The sequence below is a fragment of the Quercus lobata genome, chromosome 1 (genome assembly GCF_001633185.2).
Source record: "Quercus lobata isolate SW786 chromosome 1, ValleyOak3.0 Primary Assembly, whole genome shotgun sequence".
Classification (NCBI taxonomy): domain Eukaryota; kingdom Viridiplantae; phylum Streptophyta; class Magnoliopsida; order Fagales; family Fagaceae; genus Quercus; species Quercus lobata.
Genome location: NC_044904.1, coordinates 4,171,366 through 4,190,087, shown reverse-complemented (window position 1 = coordinate 4,190,087; position 18,722 = coordinate 4,171,366). Strand labels below are relative to the sequence as shown.

The 18,722-nt window shown below is 34.0% G+C and overlaps 2 protein-coding genes across 3 annotated transcripts; both read right to left on the bottom strand.

Moving 5' to 3' along the window:
- Positions 1-1,690: 1,690 nt before the first annotated feature.
- LOC115975131 (ABC transporter G family member 15-like) lies at positions 1,691-7,793 on the bottom strand. 2 transcript variants are annotated; one of them, XM_031095797.1, is made up of 9 exons: positions 7,342-7,793; positions 4,963-5,042; positions 4,393-4,854; positions 4,163-4,285; positions 3,736-3,867; positions 3,028-3,312; positions 2,643-2,915; positions 2,460-2,567; positions 1,691-2,263 (listed from the first exon to the last, which is right to left on the bottom strand). In XM_031095797.1, exons 1-9 carry the CDS (start codon positions 7,559-7,561, stop codon positions 1,907-1,909), a joined length of 2,040 nt encoding a protein of 679 aa, XP_030951657.1. In that variant the 5' UTR covers positions 7,562-7,793; the 3' UTR covers positions 1,691-1,906. The 2 variants fall into 2 exon arrangements, with proteins under 2 accessions (XP_030951657.1, XP_030951665.1); XM_031095805.1 differs by lacking the exon at positions 7,342-7,793 and adding an exon at positions 7,026-7,044.
- Positions 7,794-10,628: 2,835 nt separating this feature from the next.
- Positions 10,629-18,095, bottom strand: LOC115975122 (ABC transporter G family member 15-like). Its single transcript, XM_031095784.1, has 9 exons — positions 17,525-18,095; positions 15,391-15,470; positions 14,243-14,704; positions 13,934-14,056; positions 12,855-12,986; positions 12,338-12,622; positions 11,966-12,238; positions 11,769-11,876; positions 10,629-11,271 (listed from the first exon to the last, which is right to left on the bottom strand). The coding sequence occupies exons 1-9, from the start codon at positions 17,790-17,792 to the stop codon at positions 10,915-10,917; spliced, it is 2,088 nt and encodes a 695-aa protein (XP_030951644.1). The 5' UTR covers positions 17,793-18,095; the 3' UTR covers positions 10,629-10,914.
- Between the last annotated feature and the right edge of the window lie 627 nt (positions 18,096-18,722).

The following is an 18,722-nucleotide window of genomic DNA, read 5'->3' as shown; positions in this document are numbered from 1 at the left end:
TATGTCTACTCACACACAAACACATGAGCATATATTTCTTCAGGTTCAGTTTGGAATGGTTTTAAACAAGTATGTTGCAACAGGTTTATATTGTTATATTCTGGCACATCCTCCTTGTTAAGATGTACATCAAAAGAAGTTGCAAAGCTCAACTTCCATGCACCTTTGGCCCTGTTAAGACTTAATATTATGTCATGCCAAATGTTTTCTGTGCTTGTGCATATTTCTCTGTTCCTGTTAAGGAAGGGGGTAGCTTCCTTGGTAGTGATCCTTTTAGCTAATTGAATCTATCCATCTATCCTTATCTTGACAGGAGGTTCTTATGTAGAAGTATGAGTACTTCAACAAATTGAAGTGCATGGAAGCAGAAGTGATCAATTCAAGATTAAGAAGCTCAGGTTGGTTGTATTGCTTTTAGATGAAAGTCTTGCTTTATCTAGCTGCTCATGTTGGTAATGGGACTCCTGTGAAGGTAGATTGATGCCTTGCTTATTTAGCGAAAGTGGAGATTACCATGCTTTACAGAAAACTTTTTTGCAGTTGAATTTCTTGTGGACTTGATATAGCTTATTTATTTCAATATCAATCTTTATTTTTATACAATTTAGTTTGAATTTAGTCTTTATGCTGCAGTTAAGAAGAGAAATAATGCTTAACCAATTATTAAGTATGAAATATAAGCAAATAAAGTTAAATCCTAAAGAAGTCTCAGCATCTATCGGCATCAATTACACTCAATCAGGTCCAGCCAAATCAATCAACATTAATAGGTCCAATCTGGTGTCCACACTAGAGATAGCCTCTCCATAAACTGAGAAATTTTACATCTTTCCCAAAATTCTTTACCACATTGTTTTATGAAGGGTTCACACTAAGGATGGCAATTGTTCTTTCTTTGCCAAGGTCCTCCCTTGTTAAAGGGATATGTAGATGAACCAAGCCGTTTATAAACAGCTTGGGCTTGGCTTGATAAAAAACTCGTTCATGTTTGTTTGTTTATAAACAAGCCAAGCTTAGGCTTTAGTTTTTAGGCTTGTTTAATAAACGAGCTGAGCCCGAGTAAAAAATATTGTTCATGAACAAGCCCGTGAACACCAATGCTTGATATAAAAGTAACAAAACAAGTTGAGCCTAGGCTTATTTATGAGTTTGGTAATAAAATTGATATGAGCTTGACAAGTAAACTCATATCTTTCTAAAACTTTAATTAATTATAAGTTGAGACCACTCATTCAAACTAAATAGGCTAGATCATAAACTTGATATAGGCTTGATAATATACTTATGTTGGATCTCAAGCTTAAAAACATGATATTGAGCTTGAGTTTGGGCTTGATATTGAGCTTGAACTTGGCTTGACTAATAAATCAAGCCAAGCCAAGCTGAGCTCAAGCTTTTATACTTTATAACAAGCTCAAGCTTGAACATTATTTGTAGGCTCGTATCAAACTCAAGCCAAACTTGAACATTCTATTTTTGCTATCGAGCTGAGCTTGAACATTCACTACTCGACAAAGCTTGACTCGTTTACAGCTCTAAGTGTGGGTTTCCTACTTATACCTCTTGGTTTTGAATTGGGATAGGTTTTTACTGCCCCATCCTGCTCCATTGAACATGAGTCAGAAAAACATGGGGGATGAGATGTTCTTTTCTTTTAGTGAGTACAATAGCCAATAGAAAAACTACCATATAAAGTGAAATCTATATCAGTAGAAATTTAAAATTGTTACATGTACAGTTCATTAATCTGCATGGTGTACATTTCTTCAAAAACACTGTACTCTACATGCTAAACTTCTTCTATCAAGGGCTCCACTGTGCACTCTGCCCCATTTCACCATCTTAGTGACTTGGGCAGAACTGTTGTTGAAAAAGTTCATATCTAGGACAGTTTCAGTTTTTCTTTCTAATGCGTTGGGGAGTTGAGACCCTGTTGCGAAGACAATGAGTGGAGAGGTTGGTGTCTCTTGGAAGGGAAAGGTGGTGTTTTCCTAAATGAAGGCCTCTTTTCGAGATGGTGTAGAGTTTGTTTGGTGTAAAGTGTTCGAAAACAGGGTGAAGCTCTCTCCTTGAACTTGAGGATGGCAAAGAAGAGAAGTCTGCAAGATATGAGAATGACTACCACAGCACCCAAGTCCCACCACTTCGAATGATCCAGTTGAACACCAAGCATGCTAGTGAGTATAACCTCACCTTTTAGTTTTGGGCCGCCAGGTACAAAAGAATCAAACTCAAGGCCAATCATATCGTTCTTGTATGCTCCCTGCATTTTTTTTTTTTTTTTGGTATTATTTTAAAATGCAACCATATGGAAAGATATTTTTGAAGTCATGCACAAGATACGCAGCATAAGTTCTGCATGCTTCATACCAGGCTAGACCAGAGCATCCATAATTGTAGACAATGGATTTAGAACAGTTATATACGTTGAAACTTGTAATTTTTTTTGGGAAAATTACCTGTATTGCCCATGCACCATAATTGATGTATGAAATTGGGTACCGCCAGAAAGGCTTGGGAAGATCTGGTAGGAGCCTGAAGTACCCAGCAGTCATCATCATAATTCCCTGATAATGACAATGAATTAGTATTTAGCTGAAAGGGAGAAGCTCGGCACAGAAAATGAAGTTTATTTTTCTTACTATATATCCTGCTCCAATTATGACCCCCATCAAGAAGTTAGGAACAAGTGAAGCAATAATCATCATTGAACTCTCTACGACTGCAATAGCGCCAATAAGATCTAGGCAGATATACACTAAATGAGAAAATTCAGGCCTGAATTTCACCATGTAGTAAGTTATGGTTCCGGTAGCAATTGACATCACAGCCACAAATGGGAAAGAAGAGAGGAAATTGGAGAGAATATACACAGAAATCCCATAATGTCCACTGAGCCTCTCTCTATAGAAAACCTGTTTAAGAAAACTAATCATCAATAACTTACAATAGCTAGTCTATGTTAGTCTAACCAAAAATTTTGTTAAAATGAGTATTCTTCCACCCTTTATAAATAGATTAACGTACCTTCATTTCTTCTAGGAAGGATGGGAAGCCTCCAATGGACATGAATGTCATAAAGCCTGCTACAAATCCACCACAAGCTCCATGAGCCAAGATTGCGGTATAACTTGTTCCAACATCATAAAAGATGCTACCAACGCATAGAGATAAGGTTATATAGACTATGATCCTTAGCCAGTAATACCCTACATCTCTAGACATGTTCACAAAAGATCTAAGTGTCAACGTTGAGAGTTGCTTCCACCATTTGGCTTGGCTCCCACCTGTTCTCTCAATTGCAAGTCCTTCCTGAAGCATAAGCACTTGTTATTGACTATTAGCAAAACTAGTACTCTTCTTGAATTTTAATTTGGTTTAAGAATTTTGGTTATCAGCATATCTTACAGATCGTCGATAATCCTTGAAACTAATTACTAGGATATGAAACAGTGTTCCTTGCAGCAGAACAATGAATCTTAATGTAGAAAACTGGAATTCATTAAGCATGTGTAAAATATGCTTCTGAGAATATGTATTTTATGGATGCACTACATCTAGCAGCCAACTATACCGAAGTCCTTGCACTCAGTGAAAAAAGAAAAGGGGATGACAAAATCCAACTTAAGATGGAAAATGGGCAATGAATGTTATTAGCTAAAGAAAGTAGAAAAAGGGACCAATGAAGAGTGCAATTTAAACAAAAATAAAACTGGAATATTAAGAAATGCTTACAACAGTTGAGATTTCTCGAATTCTTATTCTTGCGCTTGTCGCATACTCTGAGCACCTGTATTCCTCAATAAGCTTTGCTTTGATCTCCACTGCTGCTAAGTTCATCATTGGATATGATGATTTTTGGATTTCCTGTAATAAAAGACCAGCAAGTTGTAGTAAGCCATAATTTTCAGGTCAGAATGCATGCGACAATCAAAGGAGTGATAGGACATGAGATAGTAAAATGTGTTGGAACTAGGTCCAAGATGTATTTTGGAACTAAGACCAGCATGTTTTCACAACAGGTGAAAGGAAAATCTGATACCAAGCAGCATTTGAAAGTGCGATGTTACTTTTCAGAGGAGAGCGCATAAAGCAGCAAACAAGCGTCACTACTTAAGTGACAAAAAAATTCTATGAAAGTAAAGTTGTACCATATACATACACGTATTCTGTGATGTTCCAACAAAGACATTGTCACTACATCAAAGTCTGAATTTATACAACGGAGGAAGTGATCGGAGGGATTTCTTCGACTTGGACATGGAAATCCGGCATTGGCAAAGAACTACAAAATAAATAAAATAGATGAAATTTGATTGTAGGCCAAATCCTTGATGGATAAAGAACAACCATAGCATAGGGAAAAATATAAGTTACTATGATAGTTTGTACCTCAATGGCTAACTTTGCTGCTCCAAAATATACTGTTTGACCACCAGAAAGTAGAAAAAGATCATCAAAGAGTGCAAAAACCTCACTACTTGGCTGATGGATAGAAGCAATGACTGTTCTTCCATCATGAGCAATATTTCTAAGAGTTTGAACAACAAAGAAAGCTGAGGCACTGTCAAGGCCACTAGTAGGTTCATCAAGAAACAAGAGGCAAGGCCTTGTGAGGATTTCAAGTGCAATGCTTAATCTCTTTTTCTCCCCTCCACTTATACCTCTTAAATGCCAGTTTCCAATCAGCTGGTCTGCACATTCTTGAAGTCCCATTTCTATAATTGTTCCCTCTACAATGCCATTAACTTCTTCTATGGTCATAGAAGTTGGAAGCCTCAGATTTGCTGAGTAAGTTAAGGTTTCTCTTACTGTTAGAGTTCCCAACAAAATATCCTCTTGGGTCACATAAGCCTGAAATTTTCAAAGGGAAAAGAAAGAACAGAGTTACAAGAGAAAAGTGGTCAAAGTGTCCCTATATTCTTGTACATTCATGTTGGTCTATGTTTATAAATTACTTACAAGAACACCATAGTCTAGTCTCCTCTTCTTCCCATTAAGAAGAACATTTCCAGTCATGATAACGTTTCCAGAGAGCCTACCTGCAAAAACTCAAGCATCATTAATCTCACATTAACAAACCATGAATCTGGCAACAACAAAACAACACAATTAGCTAGCTGGTAATCAATTTGTAGCTCACCATTATTAGCTACCTATTTTTACTTTGTAATTACATCAATGAGGAAGCACCCTAGTAAGCGGTGAAATCTCTTCTTTTACTTGCAAGGTTTTTTACACTTCCAAATTGTCAATATAACACTAGGTGGTGATTCTTTTTTCCAATAAATGTGGTAGAATTTTGGGATAGGTAGCATAGGCCCTAGCGTGGGGTAATCTCATAGCTAAATAAACAGGAAAAAAAAAAAAAAAAAAGAGAGCTAAATCATTGATTTATTATTTATTCTTTTACACTTGATAAAAAATATTGGGGTTTTGCTCCGTTCAAATGGTAATTGTTTTTATTTTTATTGTTCTCCCAGAGTATTTTTTTTTTTCCTTGTCTATTAAAAACCACATTCTTTTCTTCACTCTCTAGCTCTTTGATACAAATGATCTCCTTGTATCGTTGTTTTAAACAAAATGAATCATATTTTTCATCCAAAATTAATGATGAATTCTCTCACATGTTATCGACTCTCACATAGAAGAAGGATTGTTTAATATGTTGCTTTTTCCATGATACTCATCAAGGCCAGTGATGTAATTTATAAATCACCTATAGAGGTAATATATAATAAATTTTTTTTTTTTTTCAATTTAGTAATAGCTACTAGCTAGACATTCAAATCATTTGGCTTGTCTTGGTTTGCTCACACTGAATCTGAATATCATCTTAAATGTATGCCCAGTGCCCACTACTTTCTCCTCTAATGTCTTTGTAGGCATCGCTGGGCAGAAATTATTGAAGTTCAGATGAGTTGGGACTTGGGAGATAATTTGAAATATTGGAAAAAACAAAAAACAAAAAATTTGGGCCAATCTATAGACTCTAGAGTACTATGTTTAAGATAAGAGAAATTAAATACATGCAGTTACTTGCACGACGTAGGTTTTATTCAACCAAAATTAATTGCTAGTAATAAGTTGTTTATTGTCTCTACTTGAATCTTGTCGCAGTGGAACGGTGGCAACAAGTTAAAGAAAGAAAGTGTAGAGTAATGGATCCATGTGAAAGTAATGTTTATCAATTACAACTTATTAGATCAATATATGCAAGAAGAAAAAAAATTCTAAAATAAAATAAAACATTGTCTTTTTATTATTCCTGAATATCATTTTAGGCTCTGTATCTACCATTTCAATTTTAAATGCACAGACAATTAAAGTAAGATGTTTACCGACCCAATGCCAAAACATTCCATTCTCAGACCATAATGTACTTAATATCTCAGGTTTTATTTTGATGTAATCATGTAAAGCCAAGTCACTCAAAAGAAAAAAAAAAAGAGAAGATATATTTTTTTTTAAAATGAAAGATTGTCATATATATTAATTAGCACTGTATTAGGATCAAGATGTGCATCAATAGCTGTGTTACAGTGTTAAGAATTTTGGTTAGATACACTTATTGTGCTACATGCTTTTGCCATGACTAACTTGCAAACCTAGCTATCAAGGTGAACATGCTTTTTTAAATGAATATCTTGCAAGGGAGCTATGGCCGCACTTTTTAATTGCGGCCTAAGGGTCTGGTCGTAGGCTGCGTTTTAAACATGGCCCAAGGTTAAACCTTGGGCTGCGTTTAAAACGTAGCCTAAGACCAGACCCTTAGGCCGCGTTTTAAACGGGACTATAGGATTTGGTCTTGGGCCGCGGTTAAAAAGTGCGGCCATAGGACCATCAGTCCTGTAGTCACAGGTTTTAGGCCACATTAGAAAGCGTAGCCTAAAAAAATGTGGTTATAAACTATAGCCACGTTTTTTTGACATATAGCCGCGTTTTAAAAACGCGGCCATAGAACCTTTTTTTTTGTAGTGGGAGTATCACTTTCTTTGCTTAGCTTGCTGGGAAACATTGCTTACTGCTCTTTTTCACAGGCTAAGTTGGAACAATGGTACGTATACCGCCATCACCTTTAAAAAGGATAAAAAAGAGAATGTCCAAAAAGGAGAAAAACAACAATTTACTCACCATCTTTTTCATGCACTTAACATATATTCTGAATGAAATTTCATTTGATGATCAACCCATGACACACGTCAAAGAGTATCATAACTTAGAGACAAGTTTCGTTTTTTCTATTAAGAGAAACTAGGTCAAAATCTTGTAAGTTAAAAAAAAATTAAAAAAAAAAAAAAAACCATGAGAGAGAGAGAGAGAGAGAGAGAGAGAGAGAACCTGCTAGAGAATCAAGAAGGGTGGATTTGCCAGAGCCAGATGGGCCCATAATAGCCATGATCCTGCCAGGCTCAGCATGGCCACTGAGCCCATCAAGCAATCTCCTGGTGTGTCCATTTCCAAAGTTTGGAACTACAACTGTGAGATCTTCCCAAACCAAGTGCATTCCCCTACGTATACTTCTCTCATGATCCACACCAGTGTTCTCTGTTATTTCCATACTATATAATATCTCCCAATACAAACTTCTTTATTTTGAAGCAAAATAAGACTAAAAGAGAGAAGTGAATATAGAAGAACTAGGTGTAATGTACTTTATATAGACTTGGTTAAGGACTAGCAAGTAGCATTGCAAAGGCCACTTTGGTCATTAGCAATAATTATTTACTAGGGGCAATAATATATAATAAAAAAAAAGAAAATAACAATAAGACTTGTTACTTCACACAAATAAAAACAAAAGCACTTTTTTTTTTTTAATATTTATAATAAAAAACAAAGCACTTAATATAAATATATAACATAACTTTAATTTTTAAAGAATGATTTTATAAATATATTACTATATTTATAAGAATGTTTTCTCAAAAAAAAAAAAAAAAAAAAGAATGATTTGTTTTTATTGGTGTAGAGTAATATAGTAGCTATATTATGATAGAAGTCAATAATTTTCCCGAAAAAAAAGAGTTACATCTAGCATGGTGTAAATACATCTTTGGCAAAATAGTTACTAGGGGCACAAACTGTACTGTGTTCTCGACAAACTACCATTAATTCTTTCATTTATGAGATTGCAGTGAAGAGAATGCGAGTTGAGACGCATTCATTGTTATTGGTTCTTGAACGGTGATTTTGTTTTTTTGTTTTTTTTTTTTTTCATACTCTATCTATATATATTTGGAGCTTTATATGTATCTTGGACTTTGGCTAACCACTCAAACTGGGGTTACCTGCAACATTTTTCAGAATCTCTCTCTTTCTATATATGCTATCTTACGCTATATATCATATTTTAAAAGCTTAGTATTTTTTTTTTTTTTTGGATGAATTAAAAGCTTAGCATTCAGTGCATGGTAACAACTCTAAAACCCCCCAACCAAACCACTGGCATCTTCTTGATAGCATTGCACAATTTCACTGCACACTATAAATCTAGATATGAATGAAGGAAACGCTTTTTCTATTCTATTTTTTGTTTATTTTGTCCCCTGCTTTCTTGTTTTGGTAGATGTAAGGACATTTTTGCATGGTAACTAATGCATTATTTGTGTATGGTTTTGCCAGTCATGGTAATAGCACTTACGTATAAATCTTGTGACTTGCCATATATTGCGTGAATTACTTACTTAAATGCCACGGGAACCTTATAAAACCTTGATTTAATTTCTCTCTCTCTTCTTGTTAAATATTGAGCTTTTTTTTTTGAGAAATAATATTGAGCTTTTAATAAGACAATTAGTCGCAAACCCAAACCCAAGTAATATGTAGGAAAATATAATATAATATAATTATTTTATAAGAATTTTATAAGAATGTAATATAAAATTTGTAGGTTAAATCATACATAATTGCATATGTTATTTAAAAATATTTTTTACTTTTATAAGTTTTATGTAATGAATTATATAATATTGTTTTATATAAATGGAAAAGATGTTATTAAAATAACTTTTTTTTAAAATATACCATAATCGGTTGACTAATTTGAACATATAGCTGAGAATATTAAAAAAATGCACACCCTCATTCCTTAGAACACATGTAACATATTACATTAAATTTAAATTATTAAAAAAGTTTAAATTGTAGCATTTTCTTTTCTTTTCAGGAGAGAGTGTCACACATATTTACACTTAAATTAAGTTAGAGTAGGATTTCTATCTTGTATAAAAAAAAAATATATATATATATATAAGTATAATAATATCTATATTATTAAAGCTTTAATTTTAAGGTAATGTAGTGAATATTTATAATATTTATTACTTTTTTAGGGCCTATATCTCTAACTTCTAAAGTTATCCCAAATAGAATAAAATTTCATACTTTTCAACCTAAAAAATTAGAAAAAAAAAATGAAATTTTGAGCCCCAAAAGAATTAATTTAAGGCCCAATTAGTCCAAAATGGACCGAAGGGGACCTAAATTTATCAAATGGATCTAATTGAACCAAATAGACTGAAAAGGACCGTAGCAGCGAAGTGGGCTTAATTGGGCTAAAGTGGATCAAATGGACCAAATAGGACTAAAGTGGACTTAATGGACCAAAACAGTTTGAAGTGAACTGAAGTGGACTAAAATTAACCAAAATACTAAACTTTTTTAAAGGAGTGACATTCCTTTAACTCTTAAGTCCAAAAAAAGAAAAAAAAAAGAAATAAAAGGCATTGGTCAACATCTATACCAATGCCTTTTTAAAGGATAACCTTGCAATTTTGTTAAAACACTTGTTTTCCTAAAATCATTGTGGAAAGTAATTTTGCTGAACTTGGTGATTTTTTGAATACTAATAGAATCTCTCTAAAAGAATGCCTTTCTTTTCTCTTTCCCATTATACAACATGATACTATATAAATAATAAAGTCTATTATAATTTCTACTTAAAAAAAAAAAAAAAAATCCATACCAAAACAGAGGATTATAAATTTATTGATCTCTCCTCCTATGGTGCCTTGTCGGATTTGGAAAATTATGGCTAGCGATTAACCATGACTTTATCTATTTATCTATTCTTTCATTGCTTTTACCTACATTATCTCCCTTTCTTCCTCCTAGTGATTGACTTAATTGTCAAGTATCACCCTGTTTACCAAGACATGATGGTCATTTTATAAGTACAAATTCTTGTAAGGTTAGAGGTAATGAAAGAAAAAGAAAAATGCTTCACATGGATTATAGTAGAATTTTTATCTCTAAAAAAGTTGTTTTAAATTTCCACCAATACTCTGGTGACCAGAATCATTTTCTTCATTTGGTCCAAGTAAACACCAGTGAATTTTTTTCTTCATTTGGTCTGGATAAAACACCAAAGGTAAGTGACTGATCGTTAGGCAACTTAACAGATAAAGCAGTATGGTTAATTTCTTAATGCTCATTCCTAGTTCAAAGTACCGTTTGTACAAATAAGAAGTCCATTTTTATGAGATATTTTCTTCTCCATAAAAATAGATATAGAATCTATGCAACAATTACTTAGAAATATGTTTTCTTGAAGTGGATGATCTGGAGGTACTATCTCCAGTTCGATCGTGCTCTTACTCATCTTGGGTAATTTGTCAATTAGTTCAAAAGGACAGAAAGTCAAGTGATGCTTTAAGTTTATATAGACATACAGTAAATACAAGTTGGAAAAATAAGAAAAAGCAACACTAGCTGGGCAATGCCATGTCCCATGTATGTTGATATTTCTTATCTGCATTAGAATGTATACTAAAAAATTCCTATATTAAAAACTCAGAATTTTGTATTGTTGTTTTTCATTTGCTTATATTTGAGCAATAACAATGCTCATAAATAGCCACAGTTTTACTATAACAGCTGTAGCTTGTAACTCAAAAGTCTAAGTTGGTGCTTCTAGTGGAGAGGAGAATTGAGACCCTCTTGAGAAGATAGTGTGTGGAGAGGTTGATGCCTCTTTGAAGGGAATGATGGTATTTTCCTGAAGGAGGGCCTCTTATCAAGATGATGTAGGGCTCTCTTAGTATAAAGTGTCTGACATAATGGTGAAGCTCTCTCCTTGAACTTGAGAATGATGAAGAAGAGTAGCCGGTAAAATATGATAAGAACGACTAGAGCAGCTAAGTCCCACCACTTGGAATGATCTACTGGCATGCGATACAATTTTGTGATAACATCCTTGCCTTTCATTTTGGGGTCACCTGGTATTAGAGGATCGAATTCGAGCCCAATCAAGTCATTCTTGTAGGCTCCCTGGCCAATTTTGGTATAAATAAAAAAAAATCAAAATCATTCATCAGTACAGTGGAAGTTAGACTAAGTATAAGATAAACTAATTAGTGACCTATTTCTTAAAGAAACCAGATGCAGTCAGTTATATATCTCAAAACATTATTGGGAGGCCTTAAATTTTCTTTGGTCACAATTTTTTGGAAAGTAAATCATATAACAAAACCAAGTAAACCTTTCTGAGCTGCTTATGCACCTAAAAGTAAAACAATCTACTTAACATTCTGGGCCTTGGAACACATTTCTGGTTGTAAAATACCAAAAAAAAAACTCATCTAGCTAAGAGGAAGAAAGTAACTACTTTTACAACTTTTGGTATTGATTTTGATTTATCTTCATTTTTCATATTTCATGAGTCATAATTGAACTAAATATATTTCTCAACCCCATCAGATACCTCAGTTGTTTTGACAGCATTAGCCATGAGCAAAATATGCATAACTTATTCACATAGATTGTACCTGTAGTGACCATGAGCCATAACTGAGATAGGAAACTGGGTAGCGCCAAAATGGCTTGGGAATATCAGATAGCAAGCGGAAGAACCCGGAGGTCATCATGAATATTCCCTGCGTAAACAACCAATAGTGATGATGATGACAACTATGGCATGCTTAAGATGATGGAAATAAGACTTGTCTTAAGTATATGTTCTTACAATAATTCCTGCCCCTGTAATAATTCCCATGAGGAAATTTGGAACCAAAGAAGCTACAACCATCATGAGGCTCTCTATAACAGAAATGCAGGCATAAATGTTAAGGCAGTAGTAGACATAATGAGAAAATTCCGGCCGGAATTTCACCATGTAGTATGTAATAGTCCCAGTAGAAACTGCAATAGCAACCAAGAATGGAAATGAAGAAAGGAAGTTGGATAGAATATATACTGCTACTCCATAATACCCATTAAGCCTCTCTCGATAAAAAATCTGTTTCAAGGGGGAAAAAAATCATGAGGTTAAAATGAGAGGATAGAAAGTCCTCAGTATACATTTTTTCCATATAATTTCATGAATGAGGTTGTTTACCTTCGTCTCTTCAATGAAGGATGGAAAGCCTCCTATTGACATAAATGTCATAAACCCTGTTACAAAACCACCACAGGCTCCTCTAGCCAAGATTGCTGAGTAGCCAGTGCCAACATCAAAATAGATGGTACCAACACATATAGATACAGCAATATAGATTATTATCCTCAGCCAGTAATATCCCACATCTCTAGACATGTTCACAGTTGATCTCCGTGTCAATGTTAAAAGTTGTTTCCACCAGCTTGCTTGACTGGACCTTTTTGTTTCAAATGCAAGTCCTTCCTGCAAACATTAATTCATTCATATTTGTTATGAGCAATAACAAACATATATATCTGACATCACTCAATAACAGTTTCACGTTTTGGGATATAATTGTGTTTGTATATCAAACATATTAGTACAAATTTCTTTTTTACATGTTCTGGTGACATTTGTGTACCGTGGATCTTAATAAGCAACATGCAGAAATCATCACTGGAATAAAAATGTATATCTAGGTTGAAATGCTTACAATGGTTGATATTTCTCGAATCCTAGTTTTTGCCCTTTTTGCATATGTTGACCACCTGTATTTCTCAGAAAGCCTTGCTTTGATCTCTGCTGTAGGCAAATTCATTAAAGAATCTGATGAAGTGGGGACATCCTATAATAACATGCCAGAGAATAATAATTACTAGGCATGTAGTTATAATTAGAAACTATAAAATAATCGTTATTAGTATCAAACACAGTTTGGAATAAAAATGAAAAAGATGAGGAGTTTGAAGAGTCTAAGGGGGCTTTCAGACATGAGTTTATTTTGCTTCCTTCCTTCAACCAAAAAAAAAAAAAAAAAATGGTATATATAGAAATTAAATTTGTTCACAGTCGGCATGTTATTTGGTTAATTAACAAAATGAGAACTACAGGAACATTCTACTTTGAAAATCAATAGAAACAGTAATAGCTGCTACTAGAATATAAAGGAACTTTATGAGAGCTCGGAGACAAATTTTGGAATTTCTGGGAATGTTTGCAAGGCAATTAGGATAATTGAATATAAAACCTTATGATTGAATGCAATGTCAAGGCATAATTGATAGATTGACAAATTTGGAAAGAATCAAAATGTGTCTCACATGTTTCTTTGTACTACTAAGGATATTTATGTAATCCTGAAGTACAATATATTATGAGAATATGAATTGTTGCTGCTGTCAAAAACTTAGAGAGGTTGATATCTCAGGGATTATTTCATGAAGGTGAGAACTTGGTAGTTCTGATATGAATCGTCTGCATTGGAAATTTACGAAACAACTTTGAATCCTGTTACTTCTATCAGTGTTACGCCAGCCATGCTTTGCTAATAAGAGGCCTAGTGACTTTCATGACAAGATGGCAACTGTTACACCCTCAATCACCAAGAAAATGGATATTTTCAGTGAACTTCAAAGTCAAGTAGATTCTAAAAGATGTTCCACATTATATATACAGAAATTAAAGAAATTGAAAGGGGATTTGCCGCAGCAATTTCACATTAAACATAGCCACAGTAATAGATACCAAGTACCCATATACCACCTAAAGAGTTTGGCTCAAAGTAAAACATACGTGAAGTCTTTGAGACCCTTTCAATGTGGCAGTTACAACGTCAAAATCTGAATTGACACAGCGTAGGAAATGATCAGAAGGATTCCTTCTACTTGGACATGGAAAACCCGCCTCAGCAAAGAACTGTAAGAATCATGAAACAACTTAGATTACCAAGAAGATACTCATTATGAATTTTAAATCAAATTAAACCTTTTAAGAGTGATATGTTCTTATTTTTTAAAACAACAAAAATTTATTGTGCCAGCATCAAACTCTTATTTTGCAAAGCCATGCTTGTGATAAAGAGGAATATGTAAACTATTATACCTCTATTGCCATCTTTGCTTCTCCAAAATAAACAGTTTCACCACTAGACAGTAAGAAAAGGTCATCAAAGAGTGCAAAGACTTCACTACTTGGCTGATGAATTGAAGAGATAATGGTCCGTCCATCACGAGCAATATTTCTAAGAGTTTGAACTACAAAGAAAGCTGAGGCACTATCAAGGCCACTGGTGGGTTCATCAAGACACAATAAACAAGGTCTTGTGAGGATTTCGAGTGCAATACTTAATCTTTTCTTCTCACCACCACTTAAGCCTCTTAAGTGCCAGTTGCCAATCAATCTATCTGCACAATCTTGGAGACCCATTTCAATGATGGTTCCCTCCACAATGCCATTGAGTTCTTCTATGGTCATTTTAGTTGGAAGCCTCAAATGTGCTGAGTAAGTTAAGGTTTCCTTCACAGTGAGAGTTCCTAACAACACATCCTCTTGGGTTACATAAGCCTGAAATTTGCACATACAATAGTGAATTAAATTGAAACAAAATTAATCTACGTGCAGATTTAAAGACAAAAGGGTTAGCCAGATGACCATTGCAATCATTTTGCAGCAATTTTATGCATATGGATTTAATTGATCATTTTGATCTCGAGGTTTCAAAAGTTTAGCATTTTCAACCGACTTAAACTTTATGTTACAAATAATCTGCAATATCTAAAGAAATTATGAATGATAGTATTTCATTTTATTTAAGTTGAGGTAGGAAAGTGATCTAAATACTACATTTTTTGTTTTAATAAGTTATCAAATAATTTTAAAGTGAACTGTTGTAATGTGTTAGTGTTAGTCCCGTCACACACCCTTTTTTTTTTTTTTTTGTTAATGTAACAGACAGTCTTACTTGATAAATATATGGCCCTTTAACACTGTATCTAGATTGATCATTCAAGGAATCATTTTGACAGATGAACCAAAATATAGATAAATCAATTCAATGGGCACATAAAAGACTAAACTGAGGTAGCTATTGAAGGACATTCTTATTGCAATCTAGATGCTTCAAGGCTTGAATTTATATCCATGATATTCAAAAGCTAGCATACGATACTTACAACAGCACCATAGTCTAGTGCTTCAGTAAGGCTTGAATTTAAATCCATGATATTCAAAAGCTAGCATACGATACTTACAACAGCACCAGTGTCTAGTGACCTCTTCTTCCCATTGAAAAGAATATTTCCAGTCATGACAACATTTCTTGAGAGTCTACCTGTGTCAAGGTCAAGGATTCTTAAGTGTAAAAAAAATATAGGAGACAATAAATCAATAACTAGATTGATCTTTTTTTTCTTTTCTTTTTAAATAAAAATACATTTTCTCAAGAGGTAAATACTATTAGAATAATAGTTAAATGATTAATTCACATGTTTCTAATAACTTAAGGTGTAATATTTCAATATTAAAAATGCCAAGTGTTGAGCCTAACATGTTAAGGAGTCTGGGTCCACCATGAGTAGCAATGTTAGGATAATAATTAAATGATGAAATTTGTAATTTCTTAATAACTTAACTTTTGAGACAAGTTGTAGACCAAACTCTACACTATTAGAAGCTTAAAGTAAAAGAAGAACTCATCTTTAACCATAAAGACATGGTTCCATCTCTTATATTATATTTGGTTCATAACAAGGTAAAAATAAGGTAGTTTTAATTTTCATTTTTCCAATATTTGGTTTGTAAATGAAGAGAGAATAAATAAAAACAAAGAATTGAAAAGATATTAAGATAATTCAAAAAAATTTCACTTTAGTGGCGTCCAAAATTTTTTCTTCTGTAATTTTTTTTTAAAAGGTGAAAATTTATTTTATTTTATTTTTTCTAATTTCTTTCCACTTTCCCCACATTATCACACAAAGAAAAATAATATGAGATGGACAACCCCTGTTGTGGGCCACAATTAGTCAGCAATGAATTAATTTTTCTTGTCGGCTGTCAATATCAAATTAAGTCTATGACTATGATATTATTATGGTGGTCCAATGGGTGAAGAACTTGGGCCTTTTGTTTTGGGAGGCCCAATGACAAGGAAAGAAGAACAAAGCACAACAGGAATAACACTTTGGACCATAACTCTAAAAAGTGTCCGCGGCAAATAAAAAAATTATGGACCCATATAAAAGTGATCAACATACAACAGTTACTCATAGTTTGTTTATAGTAAAGTTGTGATAAAAAAATTATGAACTTAGGACCACTCGATATTAATGGAAATGGCTGAAGTTGAGATGGGACCTCAAAATAGACATTGTTAGGCAGGCTGCATAATTAGCTGATCTGTGGACCAATTGGGCTGACCATTCTTTGGTTTCAAGAGCTAATAGAATATCACTTATGATAGGCCTTAATTCCTACTTTGTGGCAAAAATTGTAGCAAGAAATATAGTGGCACAACTTTTGTGCTGCAATTTTTAGTGAATAAAAAATTGTAAATTTATGTGAAAATGATTGTACACCACGGTTGATTAGTTCAACAAATACAGCGGTCGAAAAAGAATTTTTAGCCCAGAAAACCTTATTTGAAGGATCAAAATAGGAAGCATTTGAACATTGACTCATTAATATATGTCGGTGGTGATGTTATAGCAACTCTAGATCTTATCCATGATTTGGACCCGTGTGCCAAATCAAGTTTGTCCCATAGCTTGAAGGGATAACTCTAGTCCCTCTTGGGAAACCTTCTTGATTCATCAATGTTTTTCCAACAATCTACTAATTGGAGTGTTGGGATTTTCTGGATGTAGGGACATGCTATCCCAATAAAGGAAATCAAATCTAGTAAATAGGAATTCCAATAACCCATAAAGTAAAGAAAGTTGGAATTATCATAGAATAAACACAATCAAGTAAATCAAACCATTAAAAAAAAAAAAAAAAGACTAAATCAAAACTTTATTTATGAATAAGAAAGAAACCTAGAAAGTAACATTATTTTTGTTATCTTGTCACCCAAAAAGTGAGGGAAATTCGGATTATTTCCCAGAAGGTGGGAATAAAAACACACCAATCATTTTGTATACCAAGTACGATTTGAAAGAAGTAATTAGTAGACAGTCTTACTCTTTGTGCAATTTAAAAAAAGTAATTGATAAACAGTCTTGAGTAACTATTTTCCACTCAAGACTATCTACCAATATATTTTTTCAAATTGCACAAAGATAAGAATTTTGTACATTATTATTATCGTATTGTGTCTCTCAAGATATGTTTAGAATAGAGGGAAATGGAGAGGAAAGTACACCTAGAGATAGAGATAGAGTAACAAACCTGCTAATGAATCAAGGAGTGTGGATTTCCCAGACCCAGAAGGACCCATTATAGCCATGATCCTACCAGGCTCAGCATACCCAGTTAGTCCATGTAGCAACCTCCTGGTTGGTTTATTTTTCCCAAAGTTTGGAAGCACAACTGTGAGATCTTCCCACGCCAAATAGGTCCCTCTCTCAGCTCCCCCATTCCACACCACCTTCTCACCACCACCACTACTTTCACCACCTCCACCTCTATGAAAACTACTAGCTACCTCAATCTCCATAATGTATCTACCACCACACCTAAACTAAAAGTTTTTGAGATGTGTAGGTGAACAAGCAAAACACATAATAATAAGAAGGAAAAGAGTGCAACGGCCATTTACATTATGTGACAGAACAACAGTCACCAGACACCTACCTATCAATGATGCCTTGAATGGATGTGCATACAAAAATTATGAAGAGAGAGAGTGTGTGTGTGTCTGCATGTGTGAGAGTTAATGGTTGGGGGTTAGAATTTAGATGAGGATCATATGGGTGGCAAGTAAAGGAAATTAATGCGGGGTGGTGGTGCATATGAAAAGTGCGCAGCTGGATATGCCTACTAGGATATATATAGTCTCACATAGCGCTATTTTCAGTGTCCCTTTCAGTCTCACATAGCGCTAGGTTAGGTTTTTGATAAAGTTGATGGCTGCTTATAACTATTAACCAAAGCTCTACTTATATGTGCAAGTAATTAAGACCCTTGGTCCACTCGTTTCAATTTGAAACATTTCACAATAGTGACTTCGATTGTGATACTAATTTGTCATGTCAACCAAGGAATGGTAGGGTATTTAGTCATTAAAGAAGCAAAAGTTGTTAGTAGTTATACGGTGAGGAGTAGTTAGCTAGCTAGCTAAATAGTATTTGTATATACTATTTATACAGTAGTACGTGACAGAATTCATGAGTTCTTACTTTCCGGCCAAGAAACACACATGAAACATGATCTATTTCCAGAACTAAAACCTTCTCTTCCATTTCTATTCTCATTTCTTGTACTTAGGCTGTACATACATAATATGTATCACATTTCAATGGTAAATGCTGGTAAAATGGCACATGCCACGACTCATTGGTAATTGAGCACTAGTAAACTGGCACATGCCATACATGTGTGGAAAATGTGTGTATATGGTTGAGAGAAAGAAGGTGGTGTCTAGGGG

Coding starts and splice junctions, on each gene's coding strand:
- LOC115975131 (XM_031095797.1), bottom strand. CDS start 7,561: ATGGAAATAACAGAGAACACTGGTGTGGATCATGAGAGAAGTATACGT. Junction 5,043..7,341: donor CCTTCTTGATTCTCTAGCAG/GTTCTCTCTCTC, acceptor GAGTTTTTGCAG/GTAGGCTCTCTGGAAACGTT. Junction 3,313..3,735: donor TTCGAGAAATCTCAACTGTT/GTAAGCATTTCT, acceptor CTTATGCTTCAG/GAAGGACTTGCAATTGAGAG.
- LOC115975122 (XM_031095784.1), bottom strand. CDS start 17,792: ATGGAGATTGAGGTAGCTAGTAGTTTTCATAGAGGTGGAGGTGGTGAA. Junction 15,471..17,524: donor ACTCCTTGATTCATTAGCAG/GTTTGTTACTCT, acceptor ACCTTGACACAG/GTAGACTCTCAAGAAATGTT. Junction 12,239..12,337: donor CCTTCATTGAAGAGACGAAG/GTAAACAACCTC, acceptor CCCTTGAAACAG/ATTTTTTATCGAGAGAGGCT.